The sequence below is a fragment of the Pungitius pungitius genome, chromosome 8 (assembly GCF_949316345.1).
Source record: "Pungitius pungitius chromosome 8, fPunPun2.1, whole genome shotgun sequence".
Taxonomy (NCBI): domain Eukaryota; kingdom Metazoa; phylum Chordata; class Actinopteri; order Perciformes; family Gasterosteidae; genus Pungitius; species Pungitius pungitius.
Genome location: NC_084907.1, coordinates 10,383,353 through 10,400,645, shown reverse-complemented (window position 1 = coordinate 10,400,645; position 17,293 = coordinate 10,383,353). Strand labels below are relative to the sequence as shown.

Sequence of the window (17,293 nt, the reverse complement as noted above, 5' to 3'; positions counted from 1 at the left end):
GACCTGTAGCGTCTATCTCCACTTTGCAACATGCATTTTGCTTCTAAATCAGTTTGACATCCTGGAAATGTATCCTTAAATGCATATCAAGCACCCTTCTTTGGTCAGGGAGGGCAGTTAGTGATGGTGTGGGCTCCACGGTGGATTGGGAGGGTCATTTAGGATTAATGGAAGGAAAGACGAGGTGAAAGACCTTGCAGGACCCTGAGGAAGGGTCAAGTAGGCCCAGATAATAACCTCAACAAATTGGAGGTTGAAACAGAACACCATTGAATTGTGTTGGAAAGAGCAGCTGGTTATTTCCACAGTCCTAATAGTCATTTAGTGTCACAATGTACTAAATGAACTATGTCGAATAACTATATAAAATTAACACAGATATTGCTGCAGAAAAAATATTTGAAAACCGATTGGCCAAAACAAACTAGATGGAACCAAAGGAATCTCTGTGAGGATGCTCTGTATCATAGCAGCCTGGGCAAAGGTGAATCATCAGCTGCCACAAGAAAGCTGTCAGCAACACGGCTGCACTCGGCCTCCGAATGAACTCAGGGCTGTCAAATGCCTTCCAGCAACTTCAAAGCCTCCGAACCAACCCATGATCTCTTATTTTTAGGGTTGGGTTCTTGGACTGAAATGCGACGCAGATTCCTGTGCGTCCTTTCGGTACCTGAGTCAACTGCAATACTTTTCTTTCTTTACACTACTCTTATGTTCACATTTTGAAGTTAAAAGGTTTGAAGCTGTAGTTTGAGTTTTGTATTGCTTTACAGCGTTATGACTGGTCTCAACACTGGCTGAAGGGATTTTCTTCACCTTCAGGAACTCTGAAACCTGCTTGCTGCTTCCTGCAACTTTGATTTGGCCAAAGGAGGAGATTCTTCCCCCTGTTGTGAAAACCTAATAGCCGCTGGTGGCTAAATTTGTTTGTATGTAATGTGTGCATGTGTTTGAGGCTGAGACCACGACTGGACTGGGTCTCCAAAGGAACTCATTCGTCTGATCAGCCAAACATTTGTTAATATCAGCTCCCTGTTTTCTTGATCTTATTCCTATGAATATAAACAAGAGCCTTCACACATTTAGTTTCACTCAATGTTTGTAACCTGCCAGATGGGACAGGCAAGGATACCCAAATTTCCACTAGGTATTTTGCACACAGCTGCCCAGCACCCTCGTCCTGCTGTTCTGAGGGGGATATTACGGCCTTACGGCAGGTCTTAAGAAATGCCACATGGGCCCATCCTCAGGACTCAAAGAAGTGAAGCAGGTAGCTTTGACGGGAATTGTGTATGAAAAGTTGTATCGTGTTGACACTGTTTTGAAATGAAACACTGAACCCTGGGACTCAGCTGCAGCACATTCTTCACACTGAAAAACTGTAAAAACAGCAGTGGTGGATTGAGTGCAGTGGCCTGCTCTCCTCATCCCTTTACGTTTGTGAGTGTTTGTGGGCCCTCTCCTCTAAACCACTTTGTTCGGGGGGCTGATGTCACCAAACATTGTGCAGGGAGAGATGCACCCTCCGGATCGGTTGCCTTGGAGATGCTCCCACACAAGCGACGGCGGCCTCACCTTGTGTCCATCATTTGACAAAAAGGGTGTACAGTGTGCTGGTACGAATGCCCGGTGGAGAGCAGTGCATCGTTTAAGGGGAGCTGCTCATTTGAAAAGCGAGAATGTTTACCACAAACCTCCAGATGTTTAGAAAAGGTGGCCCGAGATACAGATGTGAGGATACGGTTTTATCTGAACAATCTAGTTTCTCCAGGGAGGAAGCGGTCTGACAGACACACATCTGTGTATCCCGGGCTCCTCTCACCTGTCACCATTTATCTGGGAGTGGAATGGAGCGTGTGGACTTACGAGAACTCTTGAACAGGGACATCTGAGCGTCCTCAGGTACGTGTCTCCAATTCACTGCGACTTCTCCATCAACCGAATGAATGTTGTTGGTGAACTGAACATTATGTCGATACTCGGCCAGTTGGACTGGAGCCTCCATGCTGACCTGATCACATAGATATGGGAGAGCTCTGTTTGAGCTCTCTGGTTCTCTCCAAGTATTGGGACAATCCTCCGCTGGTAGAGGATTCCCTCACGCATTGGTTATACACGAGAATATGATTTTTGACCAAGTACAGGAAGGCTCCAGACAGTAAATGGCCAGCCCTGGCAGAGCCCCATGGAATTACCCGCTCAGAGGTCTTTATGTGGGCTTGGCCCTTGTTTAGGAGCACTTACAGAAGCTTGGCCTCTCTGAGGATATTATGCGTACTAGTGTCCTCCAGAGCCTCACGGTCATTCAAATGGACATCTTTTCAGCGTTAGTGTGTGGAAAAGAGCCCAGTCCATGTCCTCGGCCTCGTATGCTTGCATTCCTTCAACCACTGGTGGACAGGAATTGGGCTTTCAGCACGTGTGATGCAGCTGTTATTTCATCCCGTCATGAGGGTTTTGGTGACCGTTCACTGTTGAGCCATCCACACACACAGAGGCATACAGAGTCACAGTGAGCTGTCACGCTCTAATCGCCCCATCGGGCTTCGGTGCCAGTCAAAGCGTCTCTGCTTTTGGTTCAAACATTGAAAAGACAGTCAGTAAATTATCTTATTGTCCGTGGATCAGTTTGGCTATTTGGCCTCCCAGCCCAGCATTTACTCCAGAAAACAATTGCCGTCTCGCCGATGGAGAGGGACTTCGAATGGTTTGTTTCCTCCTCCTCACAGTTCTGAGATGGACGCCACGTCTCATCTTCTTTCCCCAGTCCTGTCCTGCAATCTTAGAGCAATCTCAGGGGAAATTGAGGCTGTTTCACAGATGTACCTCTCACCTGGCATGGATGCTCCTGAGAACACCAGAGGAATGTCCTTCAACAGAGGAATGGCAGTGGAAGACGTGTTGGAAAGGAATGTCTGCAAATAAAAAAAAGGTCAGAAAGTGAATGATTTCTGTGCCACAGAAATCCAAATACTTAACTTTAATATTCAGGAGATTAGATCATCTAATTTGGCACTGTATTTGCCGATCGGCTTGATCCTCTGCAGCGATGCAACAATCAGGGGCGGGAACAATGACAGAACACACACACAATGGGTCAGACAATGATCCCGACATTGACTGTATACGCCCTTGTAACAACAAAGGGGTGTCCAGTTAAAGTGCTTTTTTGTGGTGTCAGCTTTGTGTTAGGATTGTTTGTGACCCAACAAAATCAAATCAGCAGTAATTACATAAAGAAATATTTATTCTGATATCACTTTGAAATCAAAGCACTCATTACCAAAACCTCCAAATCTTGAAAAAGAATTAATAAATGTATACATGCATAAAAAGTACAGGAATAAATAAATAAATGCGTTAAAAAAAGTGAAGATAAATAAAAAAAAAATGAAATGTATGAAATAAATATGGAAATAAGTGAATTAATTGTAACCACAAATAAATAAAAGTTGATAATAAAACACGTCATAAACAAATACATACCATATTTTTATGTCTTCATTCTCTTACATTTCTTAATTTATTTATTTATGGGTCTGTATCATATATTTATTTCTACATTTCTGTTCGCTTTTTTTGTCGAAGCATCTCAGCATCATTAAATTAATTCCAAACTAGAAGAAGAGGCGTATTCTGCACGGCTGTACGCTCTCGTTTAACTTCAGCTTAGTTCATGTCCAATACAGTCTGTTAATGTACAAATGTCAGCTGTCTATTACGGAATCTTACAGACACAAACCACACTGATGGCATGAAGAAGAGTTAAAGCCCCGTTATTATTGGACATGGCTACAATCTGATCACCCTGCTGCCGACAAGCCCAAGTTGTATTGGGTGCTCGCTCCTTTTGCTTGACGCACGCTCCTGATCTTGAATCTAGAATCGATTGCTCTTCCTTGAGGTCCCGGATGTTGTGGTTGAATGTTTTGCGGTTGAATTTATGGTGGTTGAATTTTTTGCAGTTGAATATTTTACCGTTGAATTATTTGTGATTGGATTTTTTGCAGTATTTTAACGTTGAAAAACATTCAGATACATACTTTCAATGCATAAATATTTAGTGCTAGAAATTCAAAACCTGATGACACAGATTTACTTCCATAATAATGTAACTAACTGTACATTTTTAGTCTGCATATTATGGGCTAAAATGTTGTGATCAAACAAGTGTTTTAGGGAGACGATTATACATCATAGCTCTCTTTTCCCTATATATTAATTCATCGGCTCTCTGGAATTGTAATTCATCTCTTTCTGTTGTCATAGCTGCTCATTTTCATCCAGAATCCAATGAAGTTATAAAACCAGTGATATTTACAACAAGGTTCTGAAATATAAATAACCAACTGAAAATAACTCATCTTTAGAAATGTTGACCATAAGAACTTAAACTTTTGGATGAACAGACCCTTTAACCTGAACCCTTTTAACTGCAGGTCCACATGGAGGTTGGAGTTAACTGGACCGTGTGGTCATCGTCAGCCTGGTGTCCTGGTTCCTGAAGTTCGGCTGCAATGCTGAAGGTCCCCGGTCCAATGTGTTGAATGTCTTTGTACAAAATGTATTCTTAATATCAGACGTGCTCCAATGAATGCCTCTGTCACCAGCTGCATGACACAGGGGGAAGTTAAATAAATTGATTAAATCAGTGTTGAATTGCATTCTTATTTCCCAAACTCCTTGCGGTTTCACATGAATAAAAAGATCAACACAAAAGTATAAATAATGCTAATGACAGCACTGTGTGTGTGTGTATATATATATGAATATATGATAATGAAGTAAGTTGATTGTGGTCATTTTTTCTACTCGTTTTATTTACTATCTTAAAAAAAAAGTAAAAGTAGCTTTATATGGTTTTGCAAATGTACGTAATATTTAGTGATGGTAACTTTTATGAGAAAGAGAGGGGCAGAGCTGTCAACTGATCACCATCTGGTAGTGAGCTGGGTCAGAGGATGGGGGAAGACTCAGGACAGACCTGGTAAACCCAAGCGTGTAGTGCGGGTTAACTGGGAACGTCTGGAGGAGGCTGCAGTCCAAAAGATTTTCAACTCACACCTCCGGCGGAGCTTTGCCCACATTCCTGTGGAGGTAGGGGACATTGAACCAGAGTGGTCCATGTTCAAAACTTCCATTGCTAAAGCTGTGAGCAGTGAGTTGTGGCCTCAAGGTCTTAGGTGCATCAAGGAGCGGTCACCCTCGAACCCCGTGGTGGACACCGGTGGTCAGTGAAGCCCTCCGACTGAAGAAGAAGGCCTTCCGGGTTGTGATATCCAGTGGGTCTCTGGAGATAGCTGCAGTGTACCGACAGGCTCGAAGGGCAGCAGCCTCTGCCGTGATGGAGGCAAAGCAGCGAGTGTGGGAGGAGTTTGGGGTCACTATGGAGAAGGACTTTCGGTCGACACCAAGACGGCGCAGGCGAGGAGGACGGCTGGATTGATTGCTTCTGTCTTGCTCTTCTATTTGATCAATCCTGTTCAAGAATGAGGTTCGGACTGCATAAGCTGATTTACATACGGACACAGAAATACAGGCATAAATAAATGAAGAAATACAGAAATGTAGAAATAAATAAATGTAGGAATACAGAAATGTAGAAATTGATTTATTTAATTATGTTCTATTTCGGTGTAAACTCATATTAATACATTAATGTATTTATTCATTCACGTGTATTTACGCATTTTTTTATACATTTGTTCATTTTTTGTCCTCCATACACAACCCCCTCAGCCAGTCAATAAATACATGTATTAATTAGGGCTGTCAAAAATAGCGTGTTAACGGCGTTAATCAGCTGTTTGTTGTTAATTACGTCAATTTTTTTGACGCATTTCACGCATGCGCAATGTGACAAATTATTCAGGTCAGTAAAGTGCCTCTTCCTCTAGGGAATGCACTTCATCCTATACAACACATTACTGCCACCTGCAGGCATATGTCACGCCGTCAGGTTCAGCAAGTCGTTTGCGCCAGAGACCCGCACCCCCCCCCCCCCCCCCCTCGTTCTCGCGCAGCAGAACAGAGAAAAACAAAAGCTCCGCCCAGCAGAGCTTTGCTAAGAAAAAAAAAAGCAGCGCTGAGGTAAAGGAAAGACCATCGGAGAGACCGTAATACTGTTCTGAAACATGCGGAGGAAGAGAAGCCAATGCGATCTAAATCCTCCCAGGTATGGGAATATTTCACACTGAAATGGGGGGTGCTAGCGGATTTCTTTGCAGCGCCAGTCGGCGGGTGGTGCAGCAATATTGTTGTTCGGGTGGAAATCGGGAGAAAGGTCGGTCCGGGAGATTTTCGGTAGGGGCTTTGAAACATCGGGAGGGTTGACATGTCTGGTCATGTCTGGTCATCGCAGCCCTCAGGAGCACAAACTCACAGCAGAGTGGGATAAACTGCAGAGGCTCAAGACCCTTCTAGAGCCATGCAGTCTGTAACTGATCATAATAACATTGCTTTGATTATTTTCTGAAATGAATTAAAAAATCAAATATCAATAACATGTATTTATGTAAAAAATAATAATAATGATAATAATGATAATTATGTATCTGTGTCCTGTTATTTATCTTTAGTATGCATTTCAGAAAGAAAAAATGGTTAGGATTCAGGTGTGATTAATCATGATTAATCCACTGAAAATTCTAATTAATTTGATTAAAATTTTTAATCATTTGACAGCCCTAGTATTAATTAATGCAATACATTAACAGCAGGCAAATGTAAAAAAAAGTATATCCACTTTTTTCAAATGTTTATCTACCCCACACTTAAAATATGTAACTACTAAAATCTACATTAAATTCTATTTATTACTATTATTGTGTGGCAACTTGGCACGTTGACAGCAAGTGACAAGCACGTCCCCATCCTTTGACTCAGAGATCAGTCATAGCTATGGTCCGAGGAGAGAGTGAGTAAAACGAAGAAAAAAATAAACTCGACCACAGCTCCATGCGCTGCCCCGGGGCGGCCGTGTCTTCTTGTGCTCACATTGTATTTAAGGATCTACAGTATGTCTGAGTCAGAGACCAAACAAAAAACAAGAGAAAACTAAGGTCATAAGGTCACCACTCTCACTGCTCAAAAGGAAACGCCCAAAGCATAAACACATTAAATGCATTTATTCAGGAGACGAGGTGGTAAACAGAGTTATGTGACAAAAACCCACAAGAAGAGTTGAATGATAACGCGAGCATAAGCAGAGTAAAACCCATCTTTAAACAGAGTTGCCCCCCACCGCCTCTCTGCTGTACACCTGTGCTGCACCGCCCCCTAGTGGCATTTTCCAAGGTTAGTGCCCTCCCCACCCTCAAGATTGACTCCTGACTTCAAAAGGAGCTCTTTTCCTCCGTATTTCTTGTCCATCGGAGATCTTTGGGCCTTATGTCCCGAAAGGTTGGAGAAGCAGGAGCACACCACCGAGGCTCAATGACTGAACGAGCAGTAACTAACTGTCACAGGATCCTGTGCAGGAACATTCCGGGTCTTTAAACAAGTTGTAGTACAGATCCAATATTGTTTTATGACATAATCCATCAGGTCATTTACATTAGCAGGAGACTCGATACCACGCATGTGCAAGCTAGCACCACAAATGGGAAGAGGGAGTGGCTAAATGACACTTTCTGTAGTATCTATGCTGTTTTTGTAGATTTGAGAACGAAAAAACACACATGTTCCGGCAACAATAAAAAGCACATGGCACAGGCAGGTGATGGAGATATTGATTAGATCCCTGTTGTCAGTCATGCAGGAGGGTAACGTAGTTATTATTATTATTGTCCACGTGTCTTATCCTTTTACGTCCTTGTCAGCAGATCTGACGTCATCTCTTTAGGAGGCTGTTAACAGCTCGGACTTCATCGGCGGACAGAGGAGAAAGATTGTAGCCTCTCAGCTGAGGTTTTCCTGCAAACAAGCAAAAAGACGCACATCGTTTTCACACTTCTGTGATGAACTGCAAATCACTTGCAGCCGCCACCTTCACAGACAACACTACGCTCATGATATTACAGAGTAAACAAGCCGTAAAGTTGTGCAGCTGAGTGCAGAGGGACAGGAAATAAGTTGTACTTTCATTCAGTCTATTCAGTTCAGTTTAAAAAATAAATAAAAGACCCATAAAGGTGGGAGCGGACACCATGATTAATGCGTGTCGGTTAGCACCAACTACATTAATAATCCTTCCCTGTCTGCGTGGGACTAGCTCTGGTGTTGGAGATGGTCGGAAAGATAGTATCGATCTTCTGGTTAGTGTATTTCAGTAAATGTTGACCTGTTCCTTTAATGAGCATTTCACAGTGGGCCAACTAAGATTTGCTTTCATACCTTGCATTTCATTTAGAAGGTTGACTTTTGCTTTGAGTGCTGCGCGGAGGTCGTTTATCTCTTTGTCCAGCTGCTCTTGGTCTAACAGATGAGAAAGAAGGAAAGAGTTCAAGTGGATCTCACATGTGTCCACAACCTCTATTTATTCCAAAATGTAAGAATGAAATGAAATGAAGGAAATTAATGAAAAATGTAAAAAAAACCTTTCTGGATCATCTCTCCTGTCTTCGATTTGGGAAGTTTAATGAACAAGCTTCCAAAGCAAACCTTCACCGTATCTGTGGATGACAGCAGTGACCGTTCAGACTCCGTCCACTGTCAAATCCACACAGGGTTGGTTTCCCCAAACTGAGCCAACGTGTCCATGACATTGCAATATGAATGGTTGGTCACACCGAAGCATAAAGAAGCCTTTACTCTTCTCTGACAACATCCTGTCACAAAGGGGTGCTCACCTGTATCGGACATTTCATTTTTCAGTGCGTTCAATGCCTCTCTGTTGCCGTTTCTCTTGGTGTCCAGGTCCACTATCTGAAACATCCACACAAATGTACAGCAAGTGAGGCTGTTTCATCATGGTGTTTCAACAGAATGGGTTACCCATTTAAAAACTAGTTGGTTTGATGATAAAATATTCCAAATTACAGACAACAGTTGTGTTGAATAGTTGAAAATGTGTAAGATCAGACAGTGTTTCAGGTGGAGGAATTGTTCTGTATAGTGGCATTGTTTAAATGTCTGTTACTGCTGTATATCATTACATAATATACATCAATGTATTAACAAAACTAAATAAAAAACTGGGTCAAAACAATGGAGTACAATAAAGTTTCAAGTGACATTAACAGCTTCTGTATTTATCAAAGTGAGGCCATGTGTCATTGATGACGTCTTTCATGTAAATAGAGGATATTGTTGCTTTGTTTGCATATTTAGCAGTCCAGGAAAAGGTGTAATCTCATCAAAACAATACTATTTTACAGCTCATACAATGACGGTCTAACACTCAGTGTAACTTACTAAAAAGACCGACAGCGACTGTTATTTGTTCCGATGCAAGTTCACTGAATAGAAGTTGCTAACGTTAAAGCTAAGCTAAGCTACTGAGTGTAGCATTGACTTTTACTCAAAATGTTTTTTATCTGGCCAGTCAACATTATCACACCGTGTTCCTGGGCATGTTTTCTCATTTGACGTTAATTAAATAGAAATATAACTATTGCTAAAGCGCGAGCTAGTTAGCCGTTAGCTGCTAACATCGTCAGCGGCTGACGTATCGCTACATCAACATTACCTTACCCGTTATTAACATCTTATTGTTACCCAGTAAGTATTTAATTACTTGTTGTTTGGTGGTGAGAACATCCTCAGCTGCCTCCTCAACTTCTGTCAAGTACTCCAAAACACGCACTGGTAGAGCGTCCATGATGGCGGTGAGTCTTCAAAATACGTCCGGGCTCAAACAACGACAGGAAACAGAAAGGCCGCCTCATGACAATAGATGATACGTGAACATGGAACATCACAAACTACTCCGGCGTAATGAGCTAAGACAACGACACATCCTTTTTGTTAATGTTAATATCTATGTTCTTCATTAAAAAAGGGGTAACTTATACACCCGAATTTGACATTTTCAAGATTGTGTTGAGAAAACAGAACATTGCTTTTGAAAATGCACATTTTTTATGGATGTTGTCACTTGACCAAATAGGCAGCGCTAGATTGTGTTTTAGTGTTCATTTGAAAAGCTTTCCCTTCCTCCCCCCCAATTAAAACCTGCGCAGGCTCAAGTTTAGTAAACAGCAATAAGCAGGTGCATACATTATAAGTATATTGGAATGAGGTCCAGACACCAAGTTCACCGCTTGTTGACATTTCTTTGGTTTGATTGACTGTTTTTGAGCCGTCTCGTCAGCTTCATGTTGGTGGTTTCTCTGTTAAACCTGAGAAAGTAGGTTATTTGTCCGAATGCAGCTGGGTTTTGGCCCTAATAGTTCTTCCTTTACCGCCGCAGAGCTTTTTCCACACGTGTACCCATGAGTTGAAAGGGGATAACTTTTATTATGCAGTTTAACAAACTCAAACTGAATCTATAGTGCTGTGTTGAAAACTCCTGTAGACAAATAGATTCATTATGTATTGTGCTGACAAAGGCTCCCTGGTTCATTTAAATCCCTCACCACAACAAACATCCACATTCTCAAATAATTTATTGTATCTTTGATCAATAAGAAATGTAAACATTCATAGACATATTAGCTTATTGGACTGTAATCACAACATTGGATTAGACGGAATCATTCAGCTATAAATAGAAAAAGACAAAAGATCCATTCGAGAAAGAAAAGTACATTTACAATCCTACTGCCCTTTTTATCAGCTTGTTCAATCAAGTGAAAATGATTGAAAATACACATTTATAATCAAAGAATAAACGCATATGCTGATGGATAAATAAATAAAAGTAGTACACTAACAGCCCTCAACTTGCTGTTATGTTACAAATTCAACCTGCTTCGGCCTGTTTGCTCTGTTTATTGGGTAATTCTTGGACCCGGGTAAATTGTCCATTATTGCATCGACGGCATCGGGTGTGATCTCCCGTTCCCGGAGCTCGGCCGCTCTCCTCCGCTCGGCTCCCCCTCTTCTACACTCGGAGCCGCTTCGTCTTTTCTCCATAGCACCTCGTTGTCCCTCGACTCCGCCTCTTTTCTGCTCGGAGCCGCTCCTCCTCCGAAGGAACCCCCCGGGCCTGTAGTCCGACCCGCCGCCCCTTGCTCCCGAAAGGTCCCCGACTCTTGGGTCCCTGGCGGTGGCCTGAGGCTTGCCGCCGGCACCGTGAGCGGGGTTGCGGATGTTACCCGACGCCTGCATCCTCCTCAGGTGGCCGTTGGTCCGTGTGGGGCTGCCCGACCTCTGAGCCCGGCACGCGGAGCTCCTGTCCGCTGAGTGCAGCCGGCTCTCGCTGTAGCTCCTTTTGGGGAGCGACGCGGGGCCCCTGCTGCCGCGCTCTGGCGCGGGACTCGGTCTGGACTGGCGAGCGGAGCGGCAGCACGACGACGTCGTGCAGCAGGCCGTGTATCGGATGCGGCAGAGAGTGCAGGCGCAGCCGGAGAGCAGGGCGCAGTGGCTGGCCAGGGAGGAGAGGAAGGTGAGGGGGAAGGAACGTTGACACTGAAGGATGCACTTCGGAGAGCTGAGGCGAGAGGAGGCGGCGCCGGCTGCCCGGTGGCAGCTGTATACGGCATCCGACCCCGCCGGCGTCCCGCCCTCCTCCTGGACGGTCCGGATCTGCCGCCACTCCAGCTGCAGCATCCTCTCCATGTACCTTTCCAAAGGGCCCACGGGCCTGGGCCGAGGGGCCCCCCGGCCCTCCATGTTGTAGAAGACAGCCAGCTGGCCAAGGCTCCAGGAGTTGAAAGGCGGAGGGAGGAAATCTGGGAAGTCCGAAGACCCGTGGTTGTTTCTTCCGGGCCTGCAGGAGGCCCCGTCCTCAGCCTCGATGAGCTCCGGCCTCAGCTGGAGCGGTGGAGGAACCCGAGAACAGGGCGCCACAGGAAGCCTCTCCGAATCAGACAAGTCGGTGTCGCTGTCGCCCTGTGCGTGGCCGCTCTGGCTCCCCCCGTCTGGGGACGCCGTCTCACGCGGATCACGACTCGAACAAGGCAGGCGGTGAGGTGGAAAGTAGGTCTGAGAAGCCGACTCCGCTTCTGAGGTTCCCTGAGCACTATAGCGGAAAAGCAAACTATTCCATAAGAGCTCCCGGGCAGAATGAGCACAACCTTTGCACAACACAGAAACCTCACCTATGTTGAGTAGTAAGACGTTTGGTCGACAGGGTTCTAGGTTTCTGCTTTCTTCTCTGCTGCAGCTTCTGTGATCACAGGAACACACGTTATCACTGAGAAAGGCTTGCATGACCTCCTGTGCAGCACGGCGACTCCTTGTATAGAAGTCTATGAGAAAATGTCTACTTCTTGATTTCTTTCCTCAGTAAACATGGCTTTATGGTAATGAATTTATGGATTAGCCGTCACTCCTCCGCACTCCAAATATGTTCACTCGCATGGTTGCAAAAAGTGTTTAACAACAATGTAGCAATATGTTTTTTAAGCTTCACTGTTTAGCTAGCTAGAAAATGTTCCACTGACCACCACTGCTTAACAGTTATGTAATGTATTTAATATATATATATATATATATTGTATATACATTTTAAAACACAGCTATTTCCTGTTAAACTATTCGACCTAAAGTTCTGAACGTATTCAATATAACTGCGGTCAACTCAGCAGACTTGAATTTTGCACCTATATGTTGTCATTTACAGTATCAAACATGTAACTACACTGTTAAATGTTTCCGTTAATTTACACCCAAATTTCAACATGATTTACCTGTTATTTGTAATAACTGCAGCTTACTGTAAATTTTTAGGGAATACATGTTAAATAACGCCTCATGTATGTTATTTAACACCTCATTGCTAAATAACATTCATTTTTGTTATTTAACAGCACAACCGAACATTCAAAGATGGCGGCCAGAGTTAGATGGTCTGGTATGGTCATGTTTTGGGGATAAGTGCCGATAAACGCAATTTTATGCTTAGATTATAAAAAATATATTATTTATCATTGGAGAAGTTAGCAATTTTTCGTTTTTGTAAGTTGCAAAACAATGACTAATTCAATATTGTCGATGTTGCATATTAAGAAATTAAATATTGTATGCATTCACTGAATGAAGGTTAGACAGAACACCACGTGATTTCTGTACTGCAAATGTTATAAAGAATCATCTTGCTTTTATTACCATAATCATACCTCCCGATTTTAAACGAGACACCTAACATTTAATTGACTAACTGCGCTCCAAATCTGTGTGTGTATATGTGTGTGTAGATGTGTGTGTGCGTGTGTGTGTGTGTGTGTCTTTCTGATCACGTTCGCGCCACTTTCTGAAATAACAGGTTCATACAGTATTTTTTGCATTCTGGCAAAGAGCGAGTAAGAAGGCATTTGAACCTGCAACGCAACGGACACACGGCCATTCCATGTCGGAGGATCGCTCTGGTTACATCGAGGAAAACCACAACAATCCGGTGAGATTAACTAGAATTTCTTTAAAGTCATGCATAGTTAACATTTATCAGTGATGTTGAGGTATACTAAACGCCACGGACTTGCACTATGAAGTTTAATTTAGCTAGCTGCTAATGAGCCGAGGTGATTCAAGCTAGCAAAGTTTCGATAGTTTGTCCATTAATCTTACAAAACAATGCGCTTATTTTATGTCCGTTCATGTATACGATCTAAATCTATAAATAATGCTAGTGCTAGCGGTCTCAACGGGGGCGGGGGGGCTAGCGGGCGGTCTCAACGGGGGCGGGGGGGGGGCTAGCGTCGGCGGCCGGGCTTGAACAACTTCACATGCTCCGCTCTGGTCACCCGGCACCCGCGCGCACTGGTCTGATGCGTCACAACTTCACAACATCCGGGAGTTATTCGCGCGTCATTGACTTAGCAGGCTGTGATAGGGAATCGGGACTGGAGCTGTCCCGGCCGGGACAAATCTAAATTGCCCATAATTCGGGATGTTCCGGGTAATACGGGACGGTTGGTGTGGGATGGTTCTGATTCCGCTGTGTTTTTTTTAAACCGCCCGCTGGCGCTCCTGCGAGATTTGCGTTGGGTCTCGCGGGACCCGGCGGCACACAATCCCAATGTAGCCCTCTAGTCTGTACTTCAGATTAGCTATATGTGTCACAGACTAGAGCGCTGAAAACCACTCCACCCGCCACTGTGCCTTGTATGCGAGGCAAAGTCACCCGCCATTGGCTTGTGGCAGGTGCTAATTTCCCACCCTGGGTGTGTCTATTTTACATTACATTTGTTTTTGTTTTTAATTACAGATGCAGATGCAGGGCACTATCCCTGATCACACTGCTGATCAAGAAGATCTCACTGCATGTATCCCTCAGAACCAGGTGGAAATTTGAATGGTGTCTTATAATCTATCAATAAGTCTTGTGTTGTTCAAGACTAAACCGACAAATGAAAGGATGAAGGAAGTCAGCTTGATGATGATGTCGAGCTGTCCTATCAAGTCATCCATCTTCTTCTGTCTCACTTTTCCGAAGATGTCTCAGGACTTGATATGCCAGTGCAGCTGACCTTGAGAGTTCACTAGCTTTACCTGCAACGCCTCGTCTGATACTTCTTGGTAAGTTGGTTTTAGTGTTGTATGTAGTGAATTAAATGGTATCAAACTAAACTCTGTATTCAAAATGAAAACTAAAACAGAAATTTGACAGTTAAAACATTTCTGTTTCAGGAGAAACAGGAAACCACTTCCAACGCTGGATGCTGAGCATTGAGGGCCAGATTGTGGGCGAAGGGATCCAGTCGACCTTTGTGACAGGGCTGGCGTCTTTTTTCTCCGGTTTTTATATCTTCAACCTACAGTACCAAGAGGAGGCAGCGTGCACACTTGAATCCATCCAGAGGTAAGACATTGTCTGTTAACACCTGCATTTGTTCTGGCCTAGCTGTGGCTCAAGCATGGTTTCAGCAGGTCTGGTGATGGGATTTAGCAATTAACTTTGCTTTAGAAAGTTTTAGTGCAACTTACAATATTCATAGATGCATAGGATAGTATGTTGAGGATAGTTCATGGACATTTGTTGTCTTGTTGTAGTGTTAGTCTGTGTGAATTACTAGATTTCCAACCCGTGTATAATTTTTCAGACGCTTTGTGGGTATAAACCCAGAAAAGGGGACAAAGGCTGCAAAGGGGAAAAAAAGAACGGTAAATTCACACATCGCCAGCCTCTTGCGCAGACTGATGGACTTCCAGTGGGATTTCATTTCAAAAAGGTGAGATAGATACATACATTCATGCTCTTTGCCATTGTTTCAATAAATTTTACTTTTCAGACGTTCTATTATTTATGTCTCTCTCTCTCTCTTTCAGTGGAGGTGTGTTCAGGTGCATTCTGGGCAATGTAGTGTATTTTTCTGTGATTGATCCAATCTATATGTGCCTACATTTGTAAGTATTTAACTTTCAGTGTTTCTATTACAATAAAAAAGTTCATTTGAACATGGAACTATTCGTTTTCTTTCACTTAAGTGTTATGTGATGTATTATGCCTATTCTTATAATAACTCAAGCTAGAAATATGTATATTACAATCAATGGTACACATTACTATGCTAAAATAATAATCAATACATTTTAAAAGCAATATTTAAAGGAAACTAAATAAATGGTGATTTAACATGAAAATAATGGTAACCCTGCTGCCAGTAAAGTCCTGTTAAAAAACATTACGGGTGTGCACTGTAAAAAAACATTAACAGGAATAAACCGTTAAAATAACATGAAAATAATGGTAACCCTGCTGCCAGTAAATTCCTGTTAAAAAACATTACGGGTGTGCACTGTAAAAAAACATTAACAGGAATAAACTGTTAAAATAACATGAAAATAATGGTAACCCTGCTGCCAGTAAATTCCTGTTATTTAACGGGGAAATAATTTACAGTGTAGAATAAAAGCTATGATTGACAATGATTGAAGTACGTGTGTAAAGGACCTCTCGCACTTCTCTTCTCAGTAAATGAAATATTTGAACTGTAAATGTGTAAATATAGAGATTTCTCCAAAGCCCAACGTTTGCAAAGTTCACAAAGACAATTTCTCCATATTTGAGCTGCAATATAAATGACTTTTCTCAATAATAATAAGACGATGTGTTGAGGTCCTCTCTCACTCCTATGATTCAGAAAATGTACTGCGCTAAAACTAAAATACAGTGATGGCGTTAAAACAGAGAAAACACACACACACGACCGAAGCCATCATCAGCTCATGTTTTGTACAACTAAACGTCTGGTGGTCGGCTGCGGTTCGCTCACCTGTTCGCCGTTCCTCTCCGGTACCGGCAGCGCGTGCTGCGGCGGCGGCACGGACTTCCTTTGAGATTGCCGCCTGCCCATTTTGGTGCTTGGAGAGATTAGTGTTACACATTAAACACGACCAGAGCTCAGATTAAACGCTAAAACATACATTCCGTCAATGGCAGCGCGCACACGGCGGGTCTCCCATGTAACAATATAGAGGAGGAGTATTTAGATCAAAGCGCCGCGGACACGCGAGCATCTGCAGAGAGGCACGAGCACATCTTTGTCTCCATGAGCGCACGGTGAGGAACAAGAGGGTCGCGTACCCGGCCGCCTTCTTCTTCCGCTCCGGGTCCCCGATGGAGACCGTGTCCGCGGATCTCAAGGTCCTGTTCTGGAGAATGGTACCCATCCCGAAGCTGATCGAAGCTGCCTGGAACCCGACGTGTTTTTCTTAGAAAACACGGCCGGCGGTGCGTAGTCCCGCTGCCGTCCAACAGGGGGCGGCGCAACTCGGCTCTGTGTGAGGCAGAGGTGTCCAACCCGGGGCCCGCGGGCAACGCATGTTCCAAAAAAACACCATGGATGGGAATCAAATGTTGCATCTTTAAACATATCTGCGTTTCCTACCGTCATTGCGGTGGAAATAATTGTTAATCATTTTTGTGAGGAACAAATGGCATTATGGTGTATCAGGAGTATCAGGATGTGACAAGACTCTTCACACACATTGTTATTGTTATCTAAAGGTAATCTGTGCAACTGTTATTCAGAAAGTTTGCATCAAACAAGAAGCCCCTCATAGTACTCCGTACCGTTGAAGTACGTAGTTCTGTAGTACTTTTCAAAAAGGGTAGCCACCGCTGGTCTGAGGTTGCAATGAGATAAAGAAGTAGATTAAGATAAAAGGAAAAAGGAGATGAAGACATCCTTAGTACTTGCAATGCATTCCTACTTTTACTGCAACCACAGCACATGAAATCTTGTGTTGCTAATCTCTAAAAGGTGGATTATTCTCTGTTAAGAAGAGTCCTATTTAGCCACTTGTT

At 43.3% G+C, this 17,293-nt stretch overlaps 2 protein-coding genes and 1 long non-coding RNA gene across 3 annotated transcripts; 1 reads left to right on the top strand and 2 right to left on the bottom strand.

Annotated features, from left to right (window-relative positions):
* Positions 1–7,112: 7,112 nt before the first annotated feature.
* pdrg1 (p53 and DNA-damage regulated 1) lies at positions 7,113–9,836 on the bottom strand. Its single transcript, XM_037448492.2, has 5 exons — positions 9,677–9,836; positions 8,790–8,865; positions 8,538–8,612; positions 8,335–8,415; positions 7,113–7,914 (listed from the first exon to the last, which is right to left on the bottom strand). The coding sequence occupies exons 1-5, from the start codon at positions 9,758–9,760 to the stop codon at positions 7,832–7,834; spliced, it is 399 nt and encodes a 132-aa protein (XP_037304389.2). The 5' UTR covers positions 9,761–9,836; the 3' UTR covers positions 7,113–7,831.
* A 694-nt stretch (positions 9,837–10,530) lies between these two features.
* Positions 10,531–16,725, bottom strand: LOC119229408 (uncharacterized). The gene is made up of 4 exons (XM_037489701.2): positions 16,571–16,725; positions 16,260–16,347; positions 12,144–12,211; positions 10,531–12,064 (listed from the first exon to the last, which is right to left on the bottom strand). Exons 1-4 carry the CDS (start codon positions 16,654–16,656, stop codon positions 10,831–10,833), a joined length of 1,476 nt encoding a protein of 491 aa, XP_037345598.2. The 5' UTR covers positions 16,657–16,725; the 3' UTR covers positions 10,531–10,830.
* LOC134132281 (uncharacterized) lies at positions 13,075–15,332 on the top strand. The gene is made up of 5 exons (XR_009956821.1): positions 13,075–13,441; positions 14,252–14,326; positions 14,480–14,562; positions 14,674–14,845; positions 15,087–15,332. It is a non-coding gene; the product is annotated as an uncharacterized LOC134132281 (long non-coding RNA).
* Positions 16,726–17,293: the final 568 nt, after the last annotated feature.

Excerpts from the sequence above, each read along its gene's own strand:
- pdrg1 (XM_037448492.2), bottom strand. The coding sequence starts at position 9,760 with ATGGACGCTCTACCAGTGCGTGTTTTGGAGTACTTGACAGAAGTTGAG. Across the intron at positions 8,866-9,676 it reads TTCTCACCACCAAACAACAA|ATAGTGGACCTGGACACCAA; the intron begins GTAATTAAATAC and ends TGGATGTTTCAG. Across the intron at positions 7,915-8,334 it reads CCTTCTAAATGAAATGCAAG|GAAAACCTCAGCTGAGAGGC; the intron begins GTATGAAAGCAA and ends GCTTGTTTGCAG.
- LOC119229408 (XM_037489701.2), bottom strand. The coding sequence starts at position 16,656 with ATGGGTACCATTCTCCAGAACAGGACCTTGAGATCCGCGGACACGGTC. Across the intron at positions 16,348-16,570 it reads CGGAAGAAGAAGGCGGCCGG|CACCAAAATGGGCAGGCGGC; the intron begins GTACGCGACCCT and ends AATCTCTCCAAG. Across the intron at positions 12,212-16,259 it reads CGGAGAGGAACGGCGAACAG|AAGCTGCAGCAGAGAAGAAA; the intron begins GTGAGCGAACCG and ends CTGTGATCACAG.